The 22394-nt window shown below is 37.5% G+C and overlaps 1 protein-coding gene across 10 annotated transcripts in view; it reads left to right on the forward strand.

Annotated features, from left to right (window-relative positions):
* Positions 1–22394, forward strand: part of EMSY (EMSY transcriptional repressor, BRCA2 interacting) — an 87346-nt gene that overhangs the window by 58861 nt on the left and 6091 nt on the right. For 3 of the 10 annotated variants that reach the window (XM_040630866.1, XM_040630871.1, XM_040630867.1), the window contains 9 exons: positions 1799–1935; positions 4356–4529; positions 6209–6407; positions 11966–12130; positions 13835–13990; positions 15028–15069; positions 17323–17522; positions 19408–19971; positions 20955–21455. In XM_040630866.1, the coding sequence (XP_040486800.1) occupies positions 1799–1935; positions 4356–4529; positions 6209–6407; positions 11966–12130; positions 13835–13990; positions 15028–15069; positions 17323–17522; positions 19408–19971; positions 20955–21455 (2138 nt within the window). The remainder of the gene's footprint in view (positions 1–1798; positions 1936–4355; positions 4530–6208; positions 6408–11965; positions 12131–13834; positions 13991–15027; positions 15070–17322; positions 17523–19407; positions 19972–20954; positions 21456–22394) is intronic. The other 7 variants (XM_008707367.2, XM_040630869.1, XM_040630870.1 and 4 more) reach the window with 5 other exon arrangements.

Here is a 22394-nt window from a genome sequence, read left to right on the forward strand (position 1 = left end):
TGATGGCAAGTATATTATAAAGATATATAAAGTAATAAGTAATAAGATTGCCATAAATTGACTAGAATATTCTTATTCTTAGTGGAACTTTATTTCTAAAACTCTAGTCAGGAATGCTGGTTTTGTAGTAGAAAAGAAGAAAATTTTGTTTAATTTTTCTTCTTGGGAACATATTAATCAATCATGTTTTTAAATGAGTACCTGTTCTGTACTTAGTCATTTGATAAATGATATGCAAGCCTAGAGAAGAAAAGTATGACTTCTCTGTTTTCATGAGAAGAGGAGATCACAGTCATAGAAGTTACATTGAGACTCATACGCTCAAGAACCAGTGTGGAAACCAACAAACTGAAGGAGAGATATGTATTGGCTATTCCTAAAATTAAAGTCTGGCAGAACCTGGAAACCTAAGAGGAATTTGGGCTCTATGTGACAGGTAATAGGAAGCCATAGTGAAGAAATTACTTATTAGACTAGAGTTTGTGGAGTGTTTATGGATTAGGAACAAATAAGATCAAATTGGTAGATTAAGGGTCAGGTCATCTAGGATTGTGAAACCTAAGACAGAAAGTTAGAACTAGATAAAATAGGGATTAGGAAGGGTTTTTTTGTTTTGTTTTGTTTTAGAGTAATCTCTACATCCAGAATAGGGCTCAAATATACAAGCCCAAGAGTCACATGCTCTACCGATTAAGTCAACCAGTTGCCCTGGGAAGGTTTTTGACCAATTTTACGTTCTGTGTTCTAGACATGATCAAACTAGTTTTTTAAGGATGTTTGATATAGTGGGAGCATGACAGCTATTTGTATGATAGAGAAACTTGAAATCAGGAGAAAATATGGGAAGCCAAAAGAGGTGAGGGTCTGTCTGTTGAGTTGACATTTGCTAACATTTTGAAAGAAGACATACATTGGTGACAAATTGAGTTTGTTCACATATTCATCGAACAACGTTTACTGCGTAATTGCCATACAGTATGTGCTAAGCACTCAGGAATTAGGGATGCAAAAAGATGGAGTTTGGAGCTCAAGGGGCTTTCACAAGGCAAGATTTGCACCAGGATCTCTCACTGCAACAATCGGAAGAATATAGGGTACAAGTTTGATAGGTATAAGAGAAGCAGGTTGTGGAAGGATGTGGGGAGGAGAGCACGATAATATGTTTGGATCAGTAGATGTAGATCTCCTGAGTAGATCTTAACTGTTGAAACTAGAAATTGATTTATATAAATATATAAATTAGAGTTTCATCCTCAGTGCTGCAGATTACAAGAGCATGTGTTTAATCTGTGCCTTGGTTTATGAGTTTTTTTTTTTAAACAAATGGCTTATTTTCATAAATTTTCTCATGTCTAATGTTATGTGAATTTTGATAAATATTTACTTCTTTTTAATGTTCTTTTTTGAAGAGTTTTCCCATCACACTAGTCAAATAAATATAATACTGGGTTTGGGGAAACATTTGTTGTGGAATGCAGATTTTTATTTGTTTCAATTAACTAGTCAGGGGAGGAATATTGTTGGGGAAACTGATAGTGATATTTTTAGATTCTGGTTTTGGTGTGCAGTTTTTCATATTCCAAAAAGATGACTGCTGTAAAAGTCAATTCTTAATATTCTCTCATTCTAGGACAACTTCTACTTACTGTTCCAAGCCTTCATTTTCATCCTTATGACAACCTTCATGTCATCTTAGGATGACATTAACCACATGTATTAATTATATACAGCATAAACAGAAATAACCAAATATCACTAGTCCTTAACTCGGGCCTCCTTTTCTCCCCCCTTCTCTAAGGAACGACTACCAAAATCACTACAATCCCAATGACTTCCAAGCCCAATGTGATTGTTGTGCAAAAGACTACAGGAAAAGGAACGACCATTCAAGGCCTCCCGGGCAAAAACGTTGTCACAACATTGCTAAATGCTGGAGTAAGTAAGAGCTTGTCCTGCAGACTCAGCGAATGCCCTGAGGATTTTAAAGACCAGCTATACAAATATTGGCCTAAGGACTTCAGAACCCCACAGTGGCCTGTATGGTTTGATTTACCACTACTGTGATGTCATAACTGTTAAAACACCACCAACTGGTGCCATTTTTCACAGTAATTTCTAAAACATGTTGCTCATAGATAGCTTGCTTAGACCATGATTTAGACGCTTAGTTTAGTCCAGATGGAGGATTCCACCGGCTTAACTACAGGGGGACCTCTGTTAAAGGATGATTTTATTCCTGCCTCTGGCCAGTAGACACGAGCCTAGTATTGGCATAGGCTGGGCAAAGAGAAATATTCGGGATGAAGAAAATTAATTGACAGGGATTTACTTTCATTTTTACCTCTTTCAGCTAGTAAAAAAAAAAAAAAAAGTTAAATAACCACTTCATTTATAGTTGTGAAGGCAGTTGTGCAGAGGTTTGGAGTTAGACAAACCTGGGCTTTGTCTCTTAATATCATAGTTGTTTTACCTTGGCAAATTTACTCAACTTCTGTCATCCTTAATTTCCTCATTTATAGGTTGGGGATGATGATCTTTACCAGTGAGTTTGTTCTGTAACTAGTAGCTATTTTGAAAGTGCTTAGAACAGTGCCTGGCGCATGGGAAGTCCTCAATAGTTTTTCTCTTGCTGTTGTTACTCTTGGTACTTAACTATTTAGGCTTAGTAATGTCCCTACTTTGCTAGAAAAAAATGCTGTACTTCGTTGTAGTAGATCTCTAGTAGCTTCCTAGGCATCGCAGTCTTTATAATGTTGGCATTAGATCTTTTCATCATGTGGGAAAACATAGCCTGAGTTCACATGGTAAGCCAAAATAAAGCCTGGATTAGAATTCCGATTTTCAGAACCCTTTTATAGTCTGGTGTACAGTTTCATAGAATTTGGTATGTAGGAGGGGGTGCCATGTACCCAAAGTCCTGTGGTCACATACATCGAAGAGCTGTATGTGAATCCTAGCTGCTAGGTATATCTAACAGCAGTGGTTTGACACAGGAAATACTAGTAAAACAAACAGATCAGAGCATAAAACTACACATATGTATATGCAACTGTACTCAACAGCTTGCTTACCTGGGCATGTCTACACACATACATCAGAAGAGCTTCTTCAAAAAATAGCTTGCTAGTTGGTTTTGATAGGCTTTGAATGGGCCATTATACTCGGACAGGGCCCATTAAGCTGTTTGATAGATAGGCGTGCCCACTTGCAAACTAGTGGCTCTTGGCAAATGAACTAGAGCTCCTTCCAAAGCTGCTGCTGTGAAGGGTGTGTTTGTATTAAAATAAGTAATAACATGAATGACAGACACTTCATACCTCCCTTAGATAACTATCTCCCTTACAGTAAATAGTTAAACTTGTGATTTTTGTAATCCTATTTAGCTCTAAATTCAGAGTGATTACCTTCTGCCAGCTCACCTGGGTGCTTTGTTTTTACTGGCTGCCGAGTTTAGATGGCCACACATTTAGATGATGATGACTAAAAGTTAAAAACTAATAAGGTGAAAAATTTTCAGTTTTATGGATGTTAACTTTTAAAAATTAATATTTTAGTAAAATCACTGTTTCTGAATTTAAGTAAGCTCAAGTATTGACTCTATGAATGACAGAAGATACTTAAGAATAAAGCAGACGAAAGTATAAAAATGGTGAAAAGTTAATGGGCCCAAGCTATCTAGTTAATAGACTAAAGTGATATTAGTAACATACTAATAGTAAAATGTGGGAAATGCCCTAAGTTTGTTCTTCGTATTTTCCCATATAACCTCAGAACATTTATTAATATCTGCTGATTTCATCTCTTGCCCATGCATTTTCACATAGACGTTGCTGTATGTCCTTATAGTTTTGTATTTGGGGAGTTTCATTTATTTCTATGTATACATTTAGCTATTGGTGTAGTGCAGTTATTTTTTATTACATAAATACCTATTTTGGGTAATTTAGAAAATAAAGGTGATACTGGGGGGAGACCTATAATCCCAACTCTTAGAGATAGTTATTGTTAACATTTTAGTATGTATTCTTTTATAAATTCCAGACTATTTTAATGTATGTATTCTATGAATGTGATGGTGTAGTAAATATTCTTATGTGAGATAATTTTTTAAATTCACTTGTCAGGAAATAATTAATGCTTTCTTGGGGCAGAAAGTTGGGCAGATGACTTTTAGGACTATCTCAACTAAGTCTAGGATTTTTGATCACCTAGAAACATTGTACTTTGCTATTTAGTTTACAGTCCTTTTCCCATCATCCTGGTAAAACCTCTCTGTGGTTTTTCAGTAAAAGGATTTTTCAGTTTTTGGCATTTAAATACATATAAGTCTCATATATTCACTGACTTTAATTTAGGGAGAAAAGACTATTCAGACGGTGCCAACAGGAGCAAAGCCAGCTATTATCACTGCTACAAGACCCATCACCAAAATGATTGTAACTCAGCCAAAAGGAATAGGTTCCACAGTTCAACCAGCAGCTAAAATCATCCCGACAAAAATTGTTTATGGGCAGCAAGGGAAAACACAGGTATGCTATAAGATATGGTGGTTTTTCTTGGCTCTGGTAGATTTCACATTCCTAAAATTCTATGTTAGAAATTTGAACGAGAAGATCAGTAATCTTTAAAAAATCAGATTGTTAAAAGTTATGACCAAATGTGCATAATCATCTGTTTTCAAAACCTGTGTTTCTCTCTTCAATACTTTTTTCTTTTTTTTGATAATATAAATATTTGTGCCATGTCATGAGCAAAGATTGAGGAAATGAACCCCCTTGGAATAAAATTTGCTGAAGGTATATATTGTTATTTGAGAAGTAGGTGCTTGACGGAGAATGGTAGTTATGTGGAATCTCTCAGAAAAAAGTATTTTTTATAAGCTAATATTGCCTTTGAAAGCACTTTATATACGTATAAAATTTGTTTTACTTGAAACTTAAGTGATGGAGAAGCTAGAGATCTGTTCATTTTTCAAGCAATAGAAGATAAGGGAGTTTTTCTGGAAATTTGCCTATAAAATTGAGGCTCAGGATTTAATCTTATGTTGCTAGCCTACTATTTATTTTATGAAGTACCTACTTTAACTGCTTTTTTGAGAATGTCAAAGGAAATAATGTCAGCTTTGGTTGAGAAATGTTCTCCTAGAATTCTTTTAAAAGGTTTTAATTTACCTTTAATAATTTGCCCTGAGAGTCAATTCCCTCAGAATCATAGCGAAATAGTTTACACATCAAAACAAATAAGTTTTATGATTAGAAATAAATCCAAATTGACTTTAAGTTTCAACTGGTAACAGTTCTCATTTGCTCCATCGTCTGCATCATAGTATAACCCGTGTTTTCATTTTTGAATTCTTGAAAATGGGTGACTTAGTAGAGACTGAAAAGGTTTCGAATCTTACATATGGGAAAAATAAAAACTAAATGTGGTCAGTTAATATTTTTATTCTAGGCACCCAAGTGAAGTCAACTCCTAGAGTTCAAATTTTGAAGTGAAATGGTTCAGTTTGAAATCTCTCTCCCATATCACTTATTTAAGTGTCTGCGGTTTTGACCTTTGCCAGGAGTTGATCTATAACATGTTTCGTATTGCTTCTAATAATAGTTGTCTAAGTCAGTGTTTCTCTGGGTATTTTTCAAAGATGACTTGGGTCCCAACCATGTTTACTTTGTGCAGGTGTCTCAGTTAGGAATTTCTTTTGGTTGCTAATGAAAAGAAACCTGAAGAACAGTGGCTTACACAAATTAGGGTTTTGTTTTTATTATGTTAATAATATGTTAATTATTTTATTATGTTAATAAATGTCCAGAGGGAAGAAATTCTGGACTATTCTTGTGGCATTGGGAATCCAGGCTCCTTGTGTCTTTCTGTTCTGCAGTCTGTAGCGTGTGGCTGTCGTTCTACTATATAGACTACAGGTTGTAAAATGACTTCTGAAGTCATTATAGGCAAGAAAAAACAGGGGGAGAGCCTCTTGTCAAAATTATGGCTGTTGCACTCTGGGACGTACCACTTAAAATGTTGTATGTGGCTTGACTCTAATTAGTTCTTAGATAGAATTAGTCTTTGATGAACAATGTTGTGCCCAAAGCATAGTAAATATACAGAATGCAACTTCCCATGTCAGGAAAATATTCATGACTGGAAGTTTACTATTTTAAATAGTGCTCTAAAATTTAAACTGGGTATATTTCTGATTTTCTTCTAGGTTCTTATTAAACCCAAACCAGTGACATTTCAAGCCACAGTTGTTAGTGAACAAACAAGGCAGCTGGTCACAGAAACATTACAGCAAGCATCTAGGGTGGCAGAAGCTGGTAATTTATCTATTCAAGAGGGAAAAGAAGACCCACAGAGTTACACAGATAGTAGTTCCTCTTCTACAGAGTCCTCCCAGAGTTCCCAGGGTAAGACCCATTTTACTTCTGATTTATGTAATTACTTCTGACATAGTGCCCTAGTTCCAAAATAGTTGAATCTAGAGGTTTCAAACAAACATGTATGCTTTGATTTATCGATTCTTTTGATTTTATTTTTCTTTGATATGTAATCAGTGAGCTGAAGTTTTGTTTTTGGTAAGACTTTACCATTCTTTCCTGCATGGCATATGTTCATCAAATAATTGGTAAACTTTAGATGGTGATTTTGGCAGGTAGGTGTTACCAAACTTGAATAGTGCTGTGGTTCTTTTTGTTTCCTTTTGGGTAAGTGGGAGAAGTGGGCAAGAAAGTGAATGTATCTTTTGAATGTTTAGTGTTGAACCTTGAGAAAGAATTAGAGTGGCCAGAGGTGGGCCATACATGGGCTGTAAGTAGAGTGACCATATATTGCAGTTTGTAGAGGACAAGTCCTGGTTTATATCTGTTGTAGCATAATTATGAATAGCATTCCTTTTCACTCTCAGAGGTATCCCAATTTAGATGATATTGTATGGTTGTCCTAATTATAAGGAAGGAGCTATGAAGCCAGACTCCATAGGAGGGAAGCTCTTTATCCTCAGTGCTGTTTTAGTTATGTTGTTCATCTAGGAAGTCTCTTGAAATAAATTCTTGATCGTAAGCTTTGAGACCTACAAATCTAGCACTCGTGTTTATCAGTTACCTAGACAGCCCTTATTGTCAGATGGTAGGTGTATCTGTGCCTGTGCTTGCTTATATGCTCCAGTGCATCTAATAAGCAGAGCTGTTCATCTTTCCCTGATCCTTCCTCACTCACTCCATTCCCTCACCTCACCTCCCCATTATTTTCTCTGGAGGACTTTTTGAGCATCTTCACTTTTCTAATGCAGGTTCTTTTGCACTGTTGTTATTCTAATTGTTTAGCAGGGTCTTTCCAGATCAGTGGGAATTTCAGATTGCTTACATGGTTCAAATTGCTGATTAGTCCATTAATTGAATTTGGCAGTTATTTATTTATACTCTATATTAAGTATTGTGCTAGGCCCTATAAATGTTGAGTAAAATATAGTTCTTGTTAAAAGCTAGAATAGGGGATTTAAAAATACACGTACAACGTCAGTATGAGTAGAATAAGTTTATTAGTAACAAACAAAAATGCCAAAGACGAAAAAGTCACACTCCAGTGAGGAGAGGATAAGAAAGCTTCATGAAGGAGATAACATTTGAATTGGTCTTTGAAAACTCATCAATCAAAAATAAGTAAAAATGTTGATTTTAACAAACAATATGACACTTTGATCTTTATTTCTTAATGATTCGATATGAAAAGATTCCATTCTTACTTCAGCACATCAGCTGCATTTTCCTCTTTTAAAAGTCTCTGGTTCCTTGAATAATACATGCCATTGTTTCCTTTGAGAAATATTTTTGTAGAGGACAGGTAAAATGTTTAGCTTATGAGTTGTGCTAAAAGGGCGACATGAACAGTAGATGTTTTTATATTCATAATCTTGGGTTATCTTTTGAAATTGCTAGTCTTTTCCTAAGGGAGCTGTAAGCCAATCATTACTTCCCAAACATGCCATTTCATTAAGCAGTCTTAAGTTTTCATTCTAAGAATGGGACAAAAGTTTGACTATTTTTGGAAGTGATTGAGTGGAAGGTTTTTCTGCTTTTCAGTCTCTTACTATACATGGCTGCATCTGTTTTTATTTATTTGTCCTGTATCATTACATATTATTTATTTTAAAAATATTCTGTAATACAGAAAAGGTTAACAATTCAGAGTACATATATCTAGATTATAAAGCCAGTTTTTATAATCTGCATCCCCCCATATCTTTGTATAGCTCTGTAGTGCATTCTCACAATGACTGGAGATATATATGCTATGATTTAAAGGGAAAGGGATAAAGATTTTGGTCAGTCTTAGATCATGCTGGCTTTCAAAGTATGTGAGCATCATACCTATTGGGAATGTAAGCACTACATAGCAGTTCATTTTTCCCTTATATTTCTTTTGTAGTTTTTGCCTCTCTCCCACCTTTGGTAACTTTTCCATTTAATGTAATTTCAAGCTTACAAAAAACTTGCAAGAAGAGTTAAAAAGAACTCCTGTGATTTTTTTTTTAAGATTATTTTTAAGTAATCTCTACACCCAATATGGGGCTCAAACTCACAACCCTGAGATCAAGAATCACATGTCCACCAACTGAGCCAGCCAGGCGCCCCCAAGTTTTTTTAAAAAGAGAAATATTAAAGATTTCTTTATTTATATTTTGTTTATTTCCAGTAGGTTTAAGGTAGATTAGGTAGAATATAAGATTATGTGAAGTGAAATGGAAGAGAGCAAGGAGAGAAAACCAATGGTAGGGATTTAAGATGGAACAAGGTATGAGGCAGATACAAAAATGCATCCTGTAAAGACCTTGCTTTAAGGAGGCCACCAGTTGGTTTCTAGGATGATTCTTCCAGAAGCTTTATGATTTTGGTAGATCATGGTGATGGTGGGGAATAAATCCAAGTTAAGCAAAACATACGTACTGCAGAACTTTTCAGAGCTACTATGTGTTAATATATATTGTGAAAGATGAAGAGTAGAGTATATAATGTAAAATGTTCCCCCAACTTTTTTGACCGTAGGACCCTTCTTTTGCAGAACGTGTTGAGGAACTAATGTTCTCTGAGACATTTTGAGTGATGCTATCTAGGCAGTTAAATACCGTGAAGGCCTTGGGCTTTATGACAATACTTCAGAGGGAACGTACATGTTACATCAAAGAAGGGACATAGACATTTTAGGTTTAGTTTAAAAGGGGTGGTTTAGATGGGTAAGGCATCTGGGAATCATTTTATGTGAGAAAAGGTTGGTGGAAACAGGGTATTTTTTATGGAGAAGAGAAAATGAGGATTGCGTTGGGGACATTGGGAGCTGTCAGTTTTCTTGAGGACTGTGACATGGAAGAGGGAATAGAGTTGGTCTTGTGGATACGTGGATGGAAACTAGAACCATTGGGTAGAAGTCACAGGAAGCCCTGTTTCCATTCCATGTAAGAACATTTTCTGATTGTCATAACTGCAGAAATGGAAGGAAACTATCTTAGAAAATAGTGAGTTCTCTGGTGGTGTTGTTCCTGGATTGGTGGGGATATTGTGAAGATTTTAGCATAGGATTCGTGATAGCATTAAATGAACTTTTAGATCCCTGCCAGCTGAGAGGTCTTAACTGTTCTGTGAAAGTGCGATATCGGCCTTTTATGGTAAAGTCACAGGAGACATTCTTCCATAGGGATGCCTGATCTGCCTTTGCATTTAACAGTGCAATGTGTATTTCTGGTACCTAACATGTAGTAGATGTCCAGTAAATATTTGTTAAGTGATGTGTGGGGAAAGATACATGAGGGTTAGCAGGCCACCATCCTCAAGAGAGATAGGGAAGTCTGGAGGGATATACACTTCATAATCAAATGGTACTGTGAGATCAGGCTCCTGATGTCTCAGTCGTTGCATTCTAACCTCGGGATCAGACTTAATAGGCAATAGATTTATCTAGTCTAAGCATAAAAGCCAAAGTAAAGGGGAAAATCACTCAAGGATTGATTTTTACATGTGGGTTCACAGTTTCATTCTTTGTCAGAGCTGTTGGGGTGGCTGCAGTGATACTGTGTGGTGATCGGCTGCTCTCTGAGTATGGGCAGAAAGAGTGAAGGATCTCTATCCTACAGGATAATGTTATTTGGGGTGATGTCTCTAGTAGGTGCTCCCGTGTGGAAATTTGTTTTCTTTTTTTAGTCTCTTTCTACCTTAACTCTCTGCAAATGCAATCCTTGCTTTTTTCTGGATATTAGTGAATATTACAGAATTGGGTTGCAGTCATTCTTTGCTATGGGTCCTCTCACCTACCCAAAGGGGTACTTACATCACCATGAGAATTTCTTAAATGTGAGAACTTAGGTTTTATAAGAAGAATTATTTCCTAATAAAATTAGTTTTCTTAAGTGTAAGTTCTATTTGTCTACTTACAACAAGTAAAGAAAAACTGTAATATGCATCACATGACATTTGGTATTGCAGGATAGTGTCCCACAGTCTTCTAGAATTTGGGGAGAAGTTTAATGCAAATTATACATCCCTGGTGTGGTGTATATTCTACCTGGTGTTTGGGGGGCAGGGGATACAGTTTGTTAATGGTAATTAAGAATTCTAGATCTATTGTATATCGATTTTGTTTTCTTTGGGAAGGCTGGTTTGTTTGTTTGTTTAAGAGTCATTTCACCTCCCCAACCTTTTTGGACAACTTTGTGGTTTTTAAAAATATAAGCTTCAAGGAAGGTTGAACTTATATTGAATTCTTGTTTTTTTGGGGGGGGGGCTACATGAATTCTTCTCATTCTTCTGTAATGCTTTCACTGACTAATCCAATCAAAGCAGTCATTTTCTTTCCATGCATTTGTCTTGTTTCCCCTAGTCGTTTGATTTTACCCAAGAATACAAAGCTATATGTATGTTTATTTTATGTCTCCTCCATTGTAATTTAAACTTGGGAGTGGGGATCCAACATAGTTTTTGTCCTGTGTGGCGTCCTGACAAGGGAGTTTAGGAACTTAACAGTAATCTAGTCCAATCTGCTTATTCTGTAGATGGAAAACTCAAGAATTTGTTGCTTGTTTTGATGCACATTTAGTATTTACACGCCTCCCTTCATAGCATAACTATAATAAGCCTTGAGTTAGGCTGTAATTCATTTTGAAACTAATGAAGAGTCTCAGAATCAAGAACTTTGAGGACATAACAACAGTAACGTTTCTACTGTCCTTCATGGTTTATGGAGCTCTCTTACATATATTATTTCATCATATCCTCAGAAATCCTGTGAGGCAGAGAGGTAATTCTATCATTGTCACTTTAGAAATGATGGCGCTAAAACCCAAAGACTCAACTTACGAATAATTGATACGGCTGGGGCTGTAACCTAAGACTTTGAACTCCAAATGTTAAATGTGTCCTATTATATCATCCTGCTTCTAGATCATCTATCCATTCTTGTTGGTGGACAGGATTTCTTTTCAGTAGTTCAGCCATCCAATAAGTGTTGGCTGGGTGCTCAGGTTGTAATACAGAACACATTTTCAGGTGCATTGGGGAAAATAAGACTCCCACAGCATTTTGTTCTTATACACAAACACGCATCTACTTACACAAATGCACACCTATTCATTATAGCAATTATCACATGGAATTGTAATTTGTCTTTTTACATGTCTGTCTCCCCAACCAGATTGTGTGCTTCTTGAGCGTCCTCTGATTATTCCGTAAGCTCCTCCTTTATATCCTCAGTGCCAATATAGACTCTGCATATAGGTGCCTAGTTTGTTGAATCAGTGTATACGAGTGAATGAGTAAGTGAATACAGACACAGAAGATACTGTGCCCTCTGGGGGCTTACAGTCTTCTTGGGGAGATAAAGCATGAAGTGTGCAGTAAATACAAAGATTAAAAAAAAATTGCTTTTTTTTTAAGAGAAACTTTGTTTATAGGGTTTTTTTTTTTTAACTAATATAAAACAGATTCCCAGCCTGTAGTTCATGTAATTGCTTCCCGGCGTCAGGATTGGTCAGAACATGAGATTGCAATGGAGACTAGCCCCACCATAATTTATCAGGATGTATCCAGTGAATCACAATCAGCTACTTCAACAATCAAAGCTCTATTAGAACTGCAACAGACAACAGGTATGAATTCACATGCTCAATTGAATGAAGCATGTTTTCTCTAGAGATGGGTTGTGCTAAAATACTACCACTGTTATATTTTCTTGTTATTATTTGAGCACATTTCCCCCCTCTGGACTGGTCTGTAATCATTGCTGCAGTCTGTTTACTTGTCAGTTCAGTAAGATGTGCCCAGGAGTACTGAAGGATAGACTAGTCAGGGAAGAAAAAAATGGCAGAACTCTTTCTTTTCTGTCTCCTGCTTAAAAGGGCAATCCTGTAGCCTCTTGTCACGAGAAGGCAGTAGTTTCTGTCATTTCTAAGCACAAGGATAGATGCAGTATAGCTGCTAGTTCTATGTAAGAATAGTAGGAGGCAGATCGAAGGGTCCCTGCCATCCTCCTTGATACTGGTGGGGCAGCTTTCTGGACATAAAACACCATTAATGGCCCTTCCTAGCATTCTAATTTGTTTTGTCTTTATATTTCATTGTATAAGTTAACCACTTGAGCTTCCATGCAAAGCCAGCCTCATTTTACAAGATCCTATCAGTATTTCTGGTTACTTAAATATCTTCAGTAAACTCTAGGCAAAACCTGTGTCAGTTATACTGACTTTCCTGTTATGATAAGTCAAAGATTGTTAGGGTACTTAAGAGACCTTAACAATGACCTCATCCAACCCTTTCATTTTATGCATAAATAAACTGAGATCCAGAGAGGTTACCCAGTTGGCTAGTGGCAGAGTGAAACTCCATGTCTTTTGATTCCTAATTCAGTGTCCTCTCTACTTGTGGGGTGACTGTGGTATTATTTTGATTTTGTTTTGCTTTCTTTGTTTAAATGATTAGCTTGATTTTGTCACATTATACTTCGTGGGAATGATCTGAATGATCATTCAGTGGACTTAATTACTGGTAACTATTTGTTGTAACATCCACTTTACACTAGCCAAAGAATACTAGCATTTAATATCTTTGGTCAGTCTTTCTATTGGTGTTATTTTTGGCCTTAGGCACTTCCTCAGCTCCTTGTCTTTGACATACTCAGCCATTTCCATTAATGTCTTATAGATGGTGGAAACCAAATGAGTAGATTTTATAGAAAAAGTGGTAAGATAGAAAGTAAGTTTATCCATGGAACCCATTCTTGTTTCCAGACCATTCCATAAAACATTTTTGTAGGAACAGGGAGGTTGTTTTTTCCTAACACTGAAAATTTTTATTCTTTAAGAGTCGTTGAAGACTTGGTAAATTTCTTTGAAGATTATCTTGAATTTTTAATAGATCAAATTAAACCGGTCATTGTATTGTGCTTTTCTGGGTAGGTACGCCCTAGAGCAAATCATGGTGTATACTGCTTATTCACCCTTTGTTTTCAGGTTGGTGAACTCAAGAATACCAGGGACTACCTTGAAGAAGGGTAAACGAAATGTTCTAAGAGGAGTGTGTACAAAGGAAACAGATTGTTTGACCTAGTCATAGTAGGGGGGAATTTTAGTCTGAATGCACATGAGTTCTTCTTGCTAGTCTGCTGGGTATGGTTGCACAAGTTGTGCATTCTACAACCATACATAGCAGTCTGCTTTTTTCCTTTCAATTCACTGTCTCCTTAGTCACTGCCAGTGTGGCACCCCAGAGGTCTGGCTCATGATTCCCATGGACAACTCTGGTTTTGATTCTTGTCTGTAATAAAAGTTAACTTTTCCCCTGACTTTTTTATGCAGTAAAGGAAAAATTGGAATCTAAACCAAGACAACCCACTATTGACTTGAGTCAGATGGCAGTGCCTATTCAGATGACCCAGGAAAAGAGACATTCTCCTGAGAGTCCATCCATTGCTGTGGTAGAGTCAGAACTAGTTGCTGAATACATCACTACTGGTAGGTGTCCTTTTAAAAAGTAGTATTAAGGTGGGAGAGCTACCTTTCTGGATTTGACGGGATGGTTGTTTGGGGGAGAATATAGTTTTTATATTTCTAGATCTTTTCCAGTTTGCTCTCAGAGCAAATTCACATTGTCCTTGGGACTTACCCTATCTTTAATGACGAGGGGGAAAAAATCAATTGGTTGTTGCAAACTGCAAATAATAAACAATTGCAAGTTGGCCATAAATGATGTCTGTGAATATAGGGTGACGGTTGTAGAGAGGATAAAATACCTTTCATATAAGAATAAATATTTTGATGTATCTGAGTTTTTTAGTTGTAGGGGAGGGGAGTTGGGTCAAGGGAAAAAGAAGGTATAAAACCCAATACTTTTTTAAAGTAAAGAAAAAAAATGTGGAAAACTTGAAATCCATGTAAATACTTAGGAGTTCTGATGGAAAGCAAATTAGGTATTTGTTTAAAATGTGGTCTGGCAGTAAAACACTAATGAGATTTTTGAATGGCATAGATAGACAAGTGGAGCAGGAGGATAATAGATTCTTTCTCTCATATTCTGGTGAGACCACACCTGAAACACTGCTTTCTGAAGGCTTGGACACTTCATTACCTTGAGATTTGAAATAGTTCAGAGGATAGTAATGTGAATAATTAGGGGTTAGGAGAAATGACTTATAAGGCAGTATGTCAAGAACACTTGTCTTAAGTTTTCTTAAGCAGTGATTAAAAGAGAACATAAAGTTACAGACATTTAAAGGCTGTAAAAAATACCACAGCGGAAAAGGAATTCTTTGGTATCATTTTAAGAGATACTTTTAAAGATTAATGGGTTAAAATTGCCAGAAGGGAAAATCCAGTTAAAGACTATGGAAAGCCATCTAGCTTCTTTCTTTAGAGGTATTTAGCAGAAAGCTAAATAAAGCAGAGGGCAGTATGTTGGGGAAATCAGTATTAACCTCTGGGGATAGACTAAATTATCAAATGGTAAATAGAGGAAAAGACCTATGATTTCTTCCCTTACTTATCCTTTTCAGAACGCACTGATGAGGGGACAGAGGTTGCTTTTCCCCTTCTAGGTAAGTGGTGTGCATCCATTTGTAGTATAACTGAAGGTAAAAGATAATTGTTTTGGGGGGAACCACTTAAATGGATGCGCTCTACTCTGATCTGGTAGAGGAAAGGTAAGCTCCGCTCAGTGAAAAGGAGACTTCCCTTTCGCAGGATAGTGGGATTCTTTCTCAGAAATAAGCAGTTTGACATTGGAAAAAATAAGAGCTGCTTAAAGAAATAAGTGACTGTTTTATGCTGTTGATATAGCCCAGATAAGGTCACTTCAGCTGTTTTCCGAATGTTCACTCTCTGACCTCCTTCCATAATCTCCTCCCCACCATATCCTCAGCCACATTAAGCATTTTCTTTGACTTCAAATCCAGCTTCCTGGCCCTGATCTCTTATATTATCCTACAGTAGGTGTTAGTTTTCTCTGACTTTCCTGCACACTGGGGAATTACTATAAACGGATTTACAGTATCTTGAATGAGGATTATTCTTAAATGATTTTAGTTGATCTTCTATTAAATCCATTTCCTTTCTTAATAAAAAATTTAATGTCATAATTACGAAGATTAGTATGGGCAGTGGAAATGTTCCATATAATCTGGTAATTTCATGAAAAATTATTTGTTTATTTTTCAAATGTCATTCATTTCTGTAAAAAACTTCATTAATTTGTTTGTTTAATTTCAATATTAGTATGATTTGTTTTTTTCTCTGTCACATTATAAATTATTTCAATAGTTGTTTTAATATCAACACTTTTTTTCAGTTTGGTTGAGCACGTATGGAAGATTCTATTAACTCATATAATTTAAAATGTGCATATAAAGCATACTGTGAAATTCAGTAAGATACTGCAGTACATTTATACCAGTGATGCTGCCTATAATCTGTTCTATCCCATGTAGGCATATGTATAAGCAACGATAGAAAAACTGTGTTTGTGAACATAGACAGAATGAGTTATAAAAATAAATAAAGCTTGTTTATATTTCACTGGATAGTTTTAGTTCTGTACTTATAATACCTGGGTGGTACTTTGACATTGATTTCTGTAGTGATCATCTTCTCCTTGGACATTCCACTATGACTTTTCTAAACATGGAACCACTTGAATATGGAACTACTTGAAATTGCAGATGGAGATATTTGAGCATTAGAATCATGGGTTATTTAGAGAATTTTGATACTCTCAAAATCCTTTGCTAATCTTACATATTTGTTTTCCTGTGTTCTTGATTCAAAAAGCTCATTTCCCAGTAACCATAAGCATTTAAAAGGCTCTGTAGAGTAAGAAGTGGTGAATGTTTTACTCTTTAAAACGTTGAAGGTGAGGCTGGTAAGAGACGTATGAATGTAGACGTATCGTTTTACATCTGTTACACTGATATATACATGTCTAGTTTATTCCTTTGGACCTACTTTGTAGTGAGAGAAAAAGAAATGGGGTTGTTTCCCTGTTACACTGTATTCTCACCCATTTATGTCAGACGAGCAAAATTTGTGATTTTTCTATTCTTTTGTTTACTTTATAAGACTTAACAATTTAAGGACCATTTTCAGTCTTTTACTTCATTTGATCCTCTTCTAGGTAGAAAAATTCTTTTACTATCCTATTTTAAAAAACCAAAGATCAAACAAACAAAAATAAAACCTCTAAAGGTTTAGAGACTTACAGAATTTAAATGACCTGTTCAAATTCACATAGCTGGTTGGTGGCAGAGTGGGACAGAATCCAGGTGTGAGTCTTGGTCCAGTTCTCTGTGCAGTATCATCTTGACCTCTTACATCTTTAGAAACTGTAAGGCTGCAAGACAGTGTCACTTCATGTAAAAAAATGCATGCTTTAGGTTTTGTATTGCATTTGGAACTGGGACCAAGAAATTAAAGTATTACCTTAGTATCCTTGAAGATATTAGTCTGGGATTTGATTATAGAAATTTATAATTGTTTTGTTACCTTAATGGGGTGAAGGTTGTTGGAGATATTAAATACAGCTCTCAGGAGGATATAACTTTAAGGGGTGTGTTCCTCCTTTGTGATAATAGTTTTCACGGCGCTTCCACATTTCTCATCTCATCCTTATAATAGCTCTGTTATTCCCATTTTACAGATGAGAACACAGAGTCTCAGAGAAGATAAGTGACTTTCTCAGAGTCACGCAGCTCATAGATGGGCAGACTCTGGTCTTCTGCCTCCTAGTTCACAGTACCACACATTCTCTCTGTGATGCAATCTCACAGACATTTGTTTAAAATGACTACTGGTTACAGATGCTGTGGTGATTTCTGGAGAAATATCATCACCTCCTCTATTTTCAGTCAGCCATCGCTCCCAGCCCCAACAGCCCTCCCAGCCCCAGCGGACCCTGCTCCAGCATGTGGCTCAGTCACAGACCGCAACACAGACTTCAGTGGTGGTGAAGTCCATCCCGGCATCTTCCCCTGGAGCAATCACCCACATTATGCAGCAGGTTGTATCTCTTCTTTCTCTTCTTACCTTCTGTAACTGCCTCCTTCCTGAAATAAGGTTTAGTTTCATCGATTATAACAGAGGAAATAACTGAATTGAAGAGCATTTGTGTAGTTCTTTCATCTGTGAGGACTGAGTAGAGGGAATGAATTGAGAATCTTAACACTGGAAAGTAATTAAGAAACAGTGTTTATGGATCTTCTGTAAAATTGGAACATTTAAAAAGTGTGGAACTATCTAGATGAATCTATGACTTCAGAATTGGTCACTCTTTCATCTACATTGTTATGGAAGCATTTACCACTGAGGTGAGATTTTTAAGTGAAATAAAAGTTGGCTTGTTTAGCTGTTTGTAGGTGTTTCACTTTTAGAATGAATTCTCATAAGAAACATTATTTATAAGTAGGTATAAATATCTGACTTCTTTTACTGTATGTGACCAATTAAGGAGGAAGAGACTCCATGAGGAAGGAGAATGAGTTAATACAAAACAGAAAATCTGGTACCAGGGGTAATGGGGAAAAGAGAAGACTACATTGATAAGTTGATTTTGTGTCAGATACTGTGCTTTGAGCTTTAAATACATTAATTTGTTTAATTCTCACTATGATCCTGCAAGGTTGGTGTATTATCCCTCTTACAAATGAGGAAACTCATGCTTACAGAAGTAACTTATTCTGGGTGGCAGAGCCAGGATTTAAACCCAAAGCATCCTGCCTCTATACAAAGTGATATCAGAGGTGCCAGATTTAAGTGTGACTTAGCATTGGTTGTCACATAAATCACCATCATTTGAGTGGTAGCAGTTGATCCTAATTGTAAGCAGACTAACCTGAATGGCAATAAAGAAATTGTTGCATGAAAAACCTGTATGTGTAAGGTCATTACGAGATAGGGAGGGTTTCGATTGAATCTCAAAGCTTGAAAGTTTAGAATGAAGGAATAGTATGACAAGGAAGTGGGAAGGATGGGGTTGAGGTAGATTTTGTGTCCCTGAGGAAAGCCAGGTGCCCAAAGTTTAGCTAAGTATCAAATCTCAGCCTGGATGCTGGCAGGTCCTGACGTTGAGCTTTCTCAAGACCCCCAGAGAGGTCAAACAGGCTGGCCCTAGCCGTGTCCCTCAAGATCAATGCCTCCTCCCATCACTGTTATAACCGACACAGAGCAATATCCCTTCCACGGACAGGAGTGCTCTCGTCCCCTCCCCAGTCTCCTTCCCTCCTGGCAGCCGAGTCTCTGGGAAACTGTTGCTCGGTGGGCCCAGAATATGACCAAAGGGGCGAGGACGACTAGTGCAGAGCGTTGTTCACACAGGCCTTGGTGAAGCCCGATGAACCATTTCCACTCCGAGCAGAGAGGCCCTTTGTGGGGACCCAGATGGGCATGTCCCTCAGACAGTGACTCCTCCCTTCACGACAGCATTGGACATACACACGGCCAACATGGGCTTCTCTGAACCTTGGCTTTTCTCTGGTCACCTCATTCCTGGGTTGCTGCGCCCTTTTCTTTGGATGAGTCAGTATCTCTGATGACCAGGCAAGAGAGCTGTGTCCTGAGCCAGGGAGCCTTTTCCTTTTCTGTGTTGAGCTGTGCTTGCAGGGAAACCTTATTCCTCCTACCTATACATTCTGGGCCCTCGAGGACTTTTCTTACAGAAGTGGGTGGACCAGTTTTTGCAGTACTTAATGTCTAAGAGTTGAAATTACAAGAGTCTCAATCTAAAGGCCCGTTTAGATTTAGAAAACTTGAGTTTCTTGGTCTTTTAGGCTCTTCCTTCTGAAAATTTTTGAATGAATCTCATAACCAAGTCTTTTCCAGTGTGAGGAAAATGTAGCAATATAGGTGTTTTTCTTATTTCATTCTTACTTTGTGCCTTTTTTACTTAGGCATTAAGCAGTCACACCGCTTTTACCAAACACAGCGAGGAGCTTGGAACTGAGGAGGGCGAGGTTGAAGAGATGGACACTTTAGACCCTCAGACAGGTCTGTTTTACCGATCTGCCCTGACTCAGTCACAGTCAGCTAAGCAGCAGAAACTTAGCCAGCCCCAGCTGGAGCAGACTCAGCTGCAAGTGAAAACTCTGCAGTGCTTCCAGACTAAACAGAAGCAGACCATCCACCTGCAGGCAGACCAGCTCCAGCACAAACTCCCGCAGATGCCCCAGCTTTCCATCAGGCATCAGAAACTCACCCCTCTCCAGCAAGAACAAGCACAGCCCAAGCCAGATGTACAGCACACACAGCATCCTATGGTGGCCAAAGACAGGCAGCTTCCTACCTTAATGGCACAGCCCCCGCAAACTGTAGTACAGGTGCTCGCAGTGAAAACCACGCAGCAGCTCCCTAAACTGCAGCAGGCTCCGAACCAACCAAAAATCTACGTGCAACCCCAAACCCCCCAGAGCCAAATGCCGCTCCCAGCCGCCTCAGAGAAACAGCCGGCAAGCCAGGTAACGGAATATTGGTAGCATGCAAAGTTAAACTTCTCTGTTCACGGAAAAAATGAGACCATCACGACCCTATCGTGATTAGCAGTGCTTTCTCCTGGCAAGAGGAAACTCAAAAGCCTCATTTATGCTGGTATTACTTTACCCCATCAGAAGGTTGACATTAGGGAAGAAATGCACGCATTAATATAGGAAGAAAAAAAAAAACCATAGCACGCAGAACTTGATTTTCCAGGCAGTTTTTAATGAAATCACTTCAGCATTGATCAGCAGTGCATAGAAGCAAGATCCCTAAATTATTTGTATTTTTAAGGTATGCAGTATTTTTTTTCCCATGCTTGTAAGTTCTCATATCTATGGCAGTAATGCTAAGTAAACTACAGTCTTTTAAGGAGCTTCATTGAACATCTTCCTTTGTAGTTTACATCATCATCATCTAGTTAATAAATTTACCTTCTAGATTTATCTTCTAGATTGCAGAGGAATTATCTGGATATTCGAAAGAAAAATTATATTAGGGAAAACCAGTGGCTTTGCAGTGATGTATATGTGTGTATGTGTGTATTATAAATACATATATAGAGAATATATTTGTATAGATGTATTTTGAAGCAAGAAATTGAAAATCCTACTTTTTATTTTTAAAAACTGAAGATGATGCAAATAATTTGGGAACGGGTTGAAGGTACACTGTGTGGGGATATAAATCCCAAAGGAAAACAAGGCTGCTGTGATTTTTTTTTCCTTTACTGCTATGAACCTTGGCTGGCTAGATGAAGGTTCTTTTTACCCCTCCTCTTTCCCTAGGTTTCTTAAAAATAACCAGATACTTTCCCATCGAGCCCTCTTTTAAAACACCAAGCTTCATTCAGAATGTCTTCCTAGTGTACCGCACGAATGTTTCTTTTGCCATATTATCTGGGGTGTTGGATAGGTTTTCTCAAAGAGATGTAGCTATAACACACACAACCCCAATTTGTTTTCAGGTGGAGCAGCCAATTATAACCCAAGGATCCTCTGTTACAAAGATAACTTTTGAGGGGCGCCAGCCTCCCACAGTTACAAAGATAACTGGTGGCAGTTCTGTGCCTAAGCTGACATCACCAGTTACAAGCATATCTCCCATTCAGGCCTCTGAGAAGACAGCAGTGTCAGACATTTTGAAAATGTCTTTGATGGAAGCTCAGATTGATACAAATGTAGAGCATGTGGTAGTGGATCCCCCAAAGAAGGCTCTTGCCACTAGTATGCTCACTGGTGAAGCAGGATCATTACCCTCCACCCACGTGGTGGTGGCAGGCTTGGCGAATTCCACTCCCCAGCAACAGAAATGTAGAGAGTCCTGTTCAAGTCCATCTGCTGCTGGCCCTCCCTTAACGACAAGGAAAATCGATGCACCAGGAGTGCCTACGACAGGCCAGTTCATGCGTATTCAGAATGTAGGCCAAAAGAAAGCTGAAGAGAGCCCAGCAGAAATTATCATCCAGGTAAGAATTGGAAGGAACATGAGAAGTATTGGGCATCTTGGGGGTTGTGGGTTTGGCGTGATTGGGCATGTCTCAGGAAGAGTCAAGCCAAGATGGCAAAAGATATAGCGATTATTTTTGAGATGGCTTTTGAAAAATTTGGTTTAATACCTATTGCAAATATACAAATTTATATTTTCTGGAAGAGAATCCTAGAAAATGGGTGGATGTTAACACACAGCACCCCTTAGAGGCAATCAAGAGCCCCGAGCCCATATGTCAGCTCAATTTATAGATACAGGACATGCTTGCCAGTGTTAACTCAGTAAGTCAACCCAGAAAATCAGCAGCTGGATGGGGTCACACTCCCCGGTCTTTGCTCAAAAACTCCTGGGATATAATTGGATTGCACTTTTACTTCAAGTTAATTTCAGGGACCCTTGCCTTAGAAAAACACAGTTCTTTATCTTGATCTAAATTTATGGTTTTCAGGACAATTAAATCTTAATTAACTGCAGTATCTGGAGAAACATGTTGTAAGAAATGTTTCTACATAATTTAATTTTATATTTAATTTGGGATTAACCATAAAGCTTTGCTTTTTATTTCAATCATTGTTGAAAAATCTTGTTATGGTTACTGTCCTGCCTTGGTAAGTACAGGCTAGTGAACATAATGAATTATTCATTGGCAGTAGATCCTCTATGCCTCACCTTCCCTTCATTCTAAAACTCATCTGTCATCATGCATAATAGATCAAGACCAAAGAATTACTGAGTCCAAACTAGCCTTTAGAAGTTGTGTTTTCTCCTTGCAGTGTTTCAGGTTGTTTTCTTGACACTTGTCATTTTTTTGGCTATGCTGATAGATAGATGGCTTGGAAGGTTATCAGAACAGCACATTTTAGTTAATGGAGAATTTGGATTCATTGAAATGTGGATAATTAGGGTTTACCATAGA

The sequence above is a fragment of the Ursus maritimus genome, unplaced genomic scaffold, assembly GCF_017311325.1.
Source record: "Ursus maritimus isolate PB19 unplaced genomic scaffold, ASM1731132v1 scaffold_16, whole genome shotgun sequence".
NCBI lineage: Eukaryota > Metazoa > Chordata > Mammalia > Carnivora > Ursidae > Ursus > Ursus maritimus.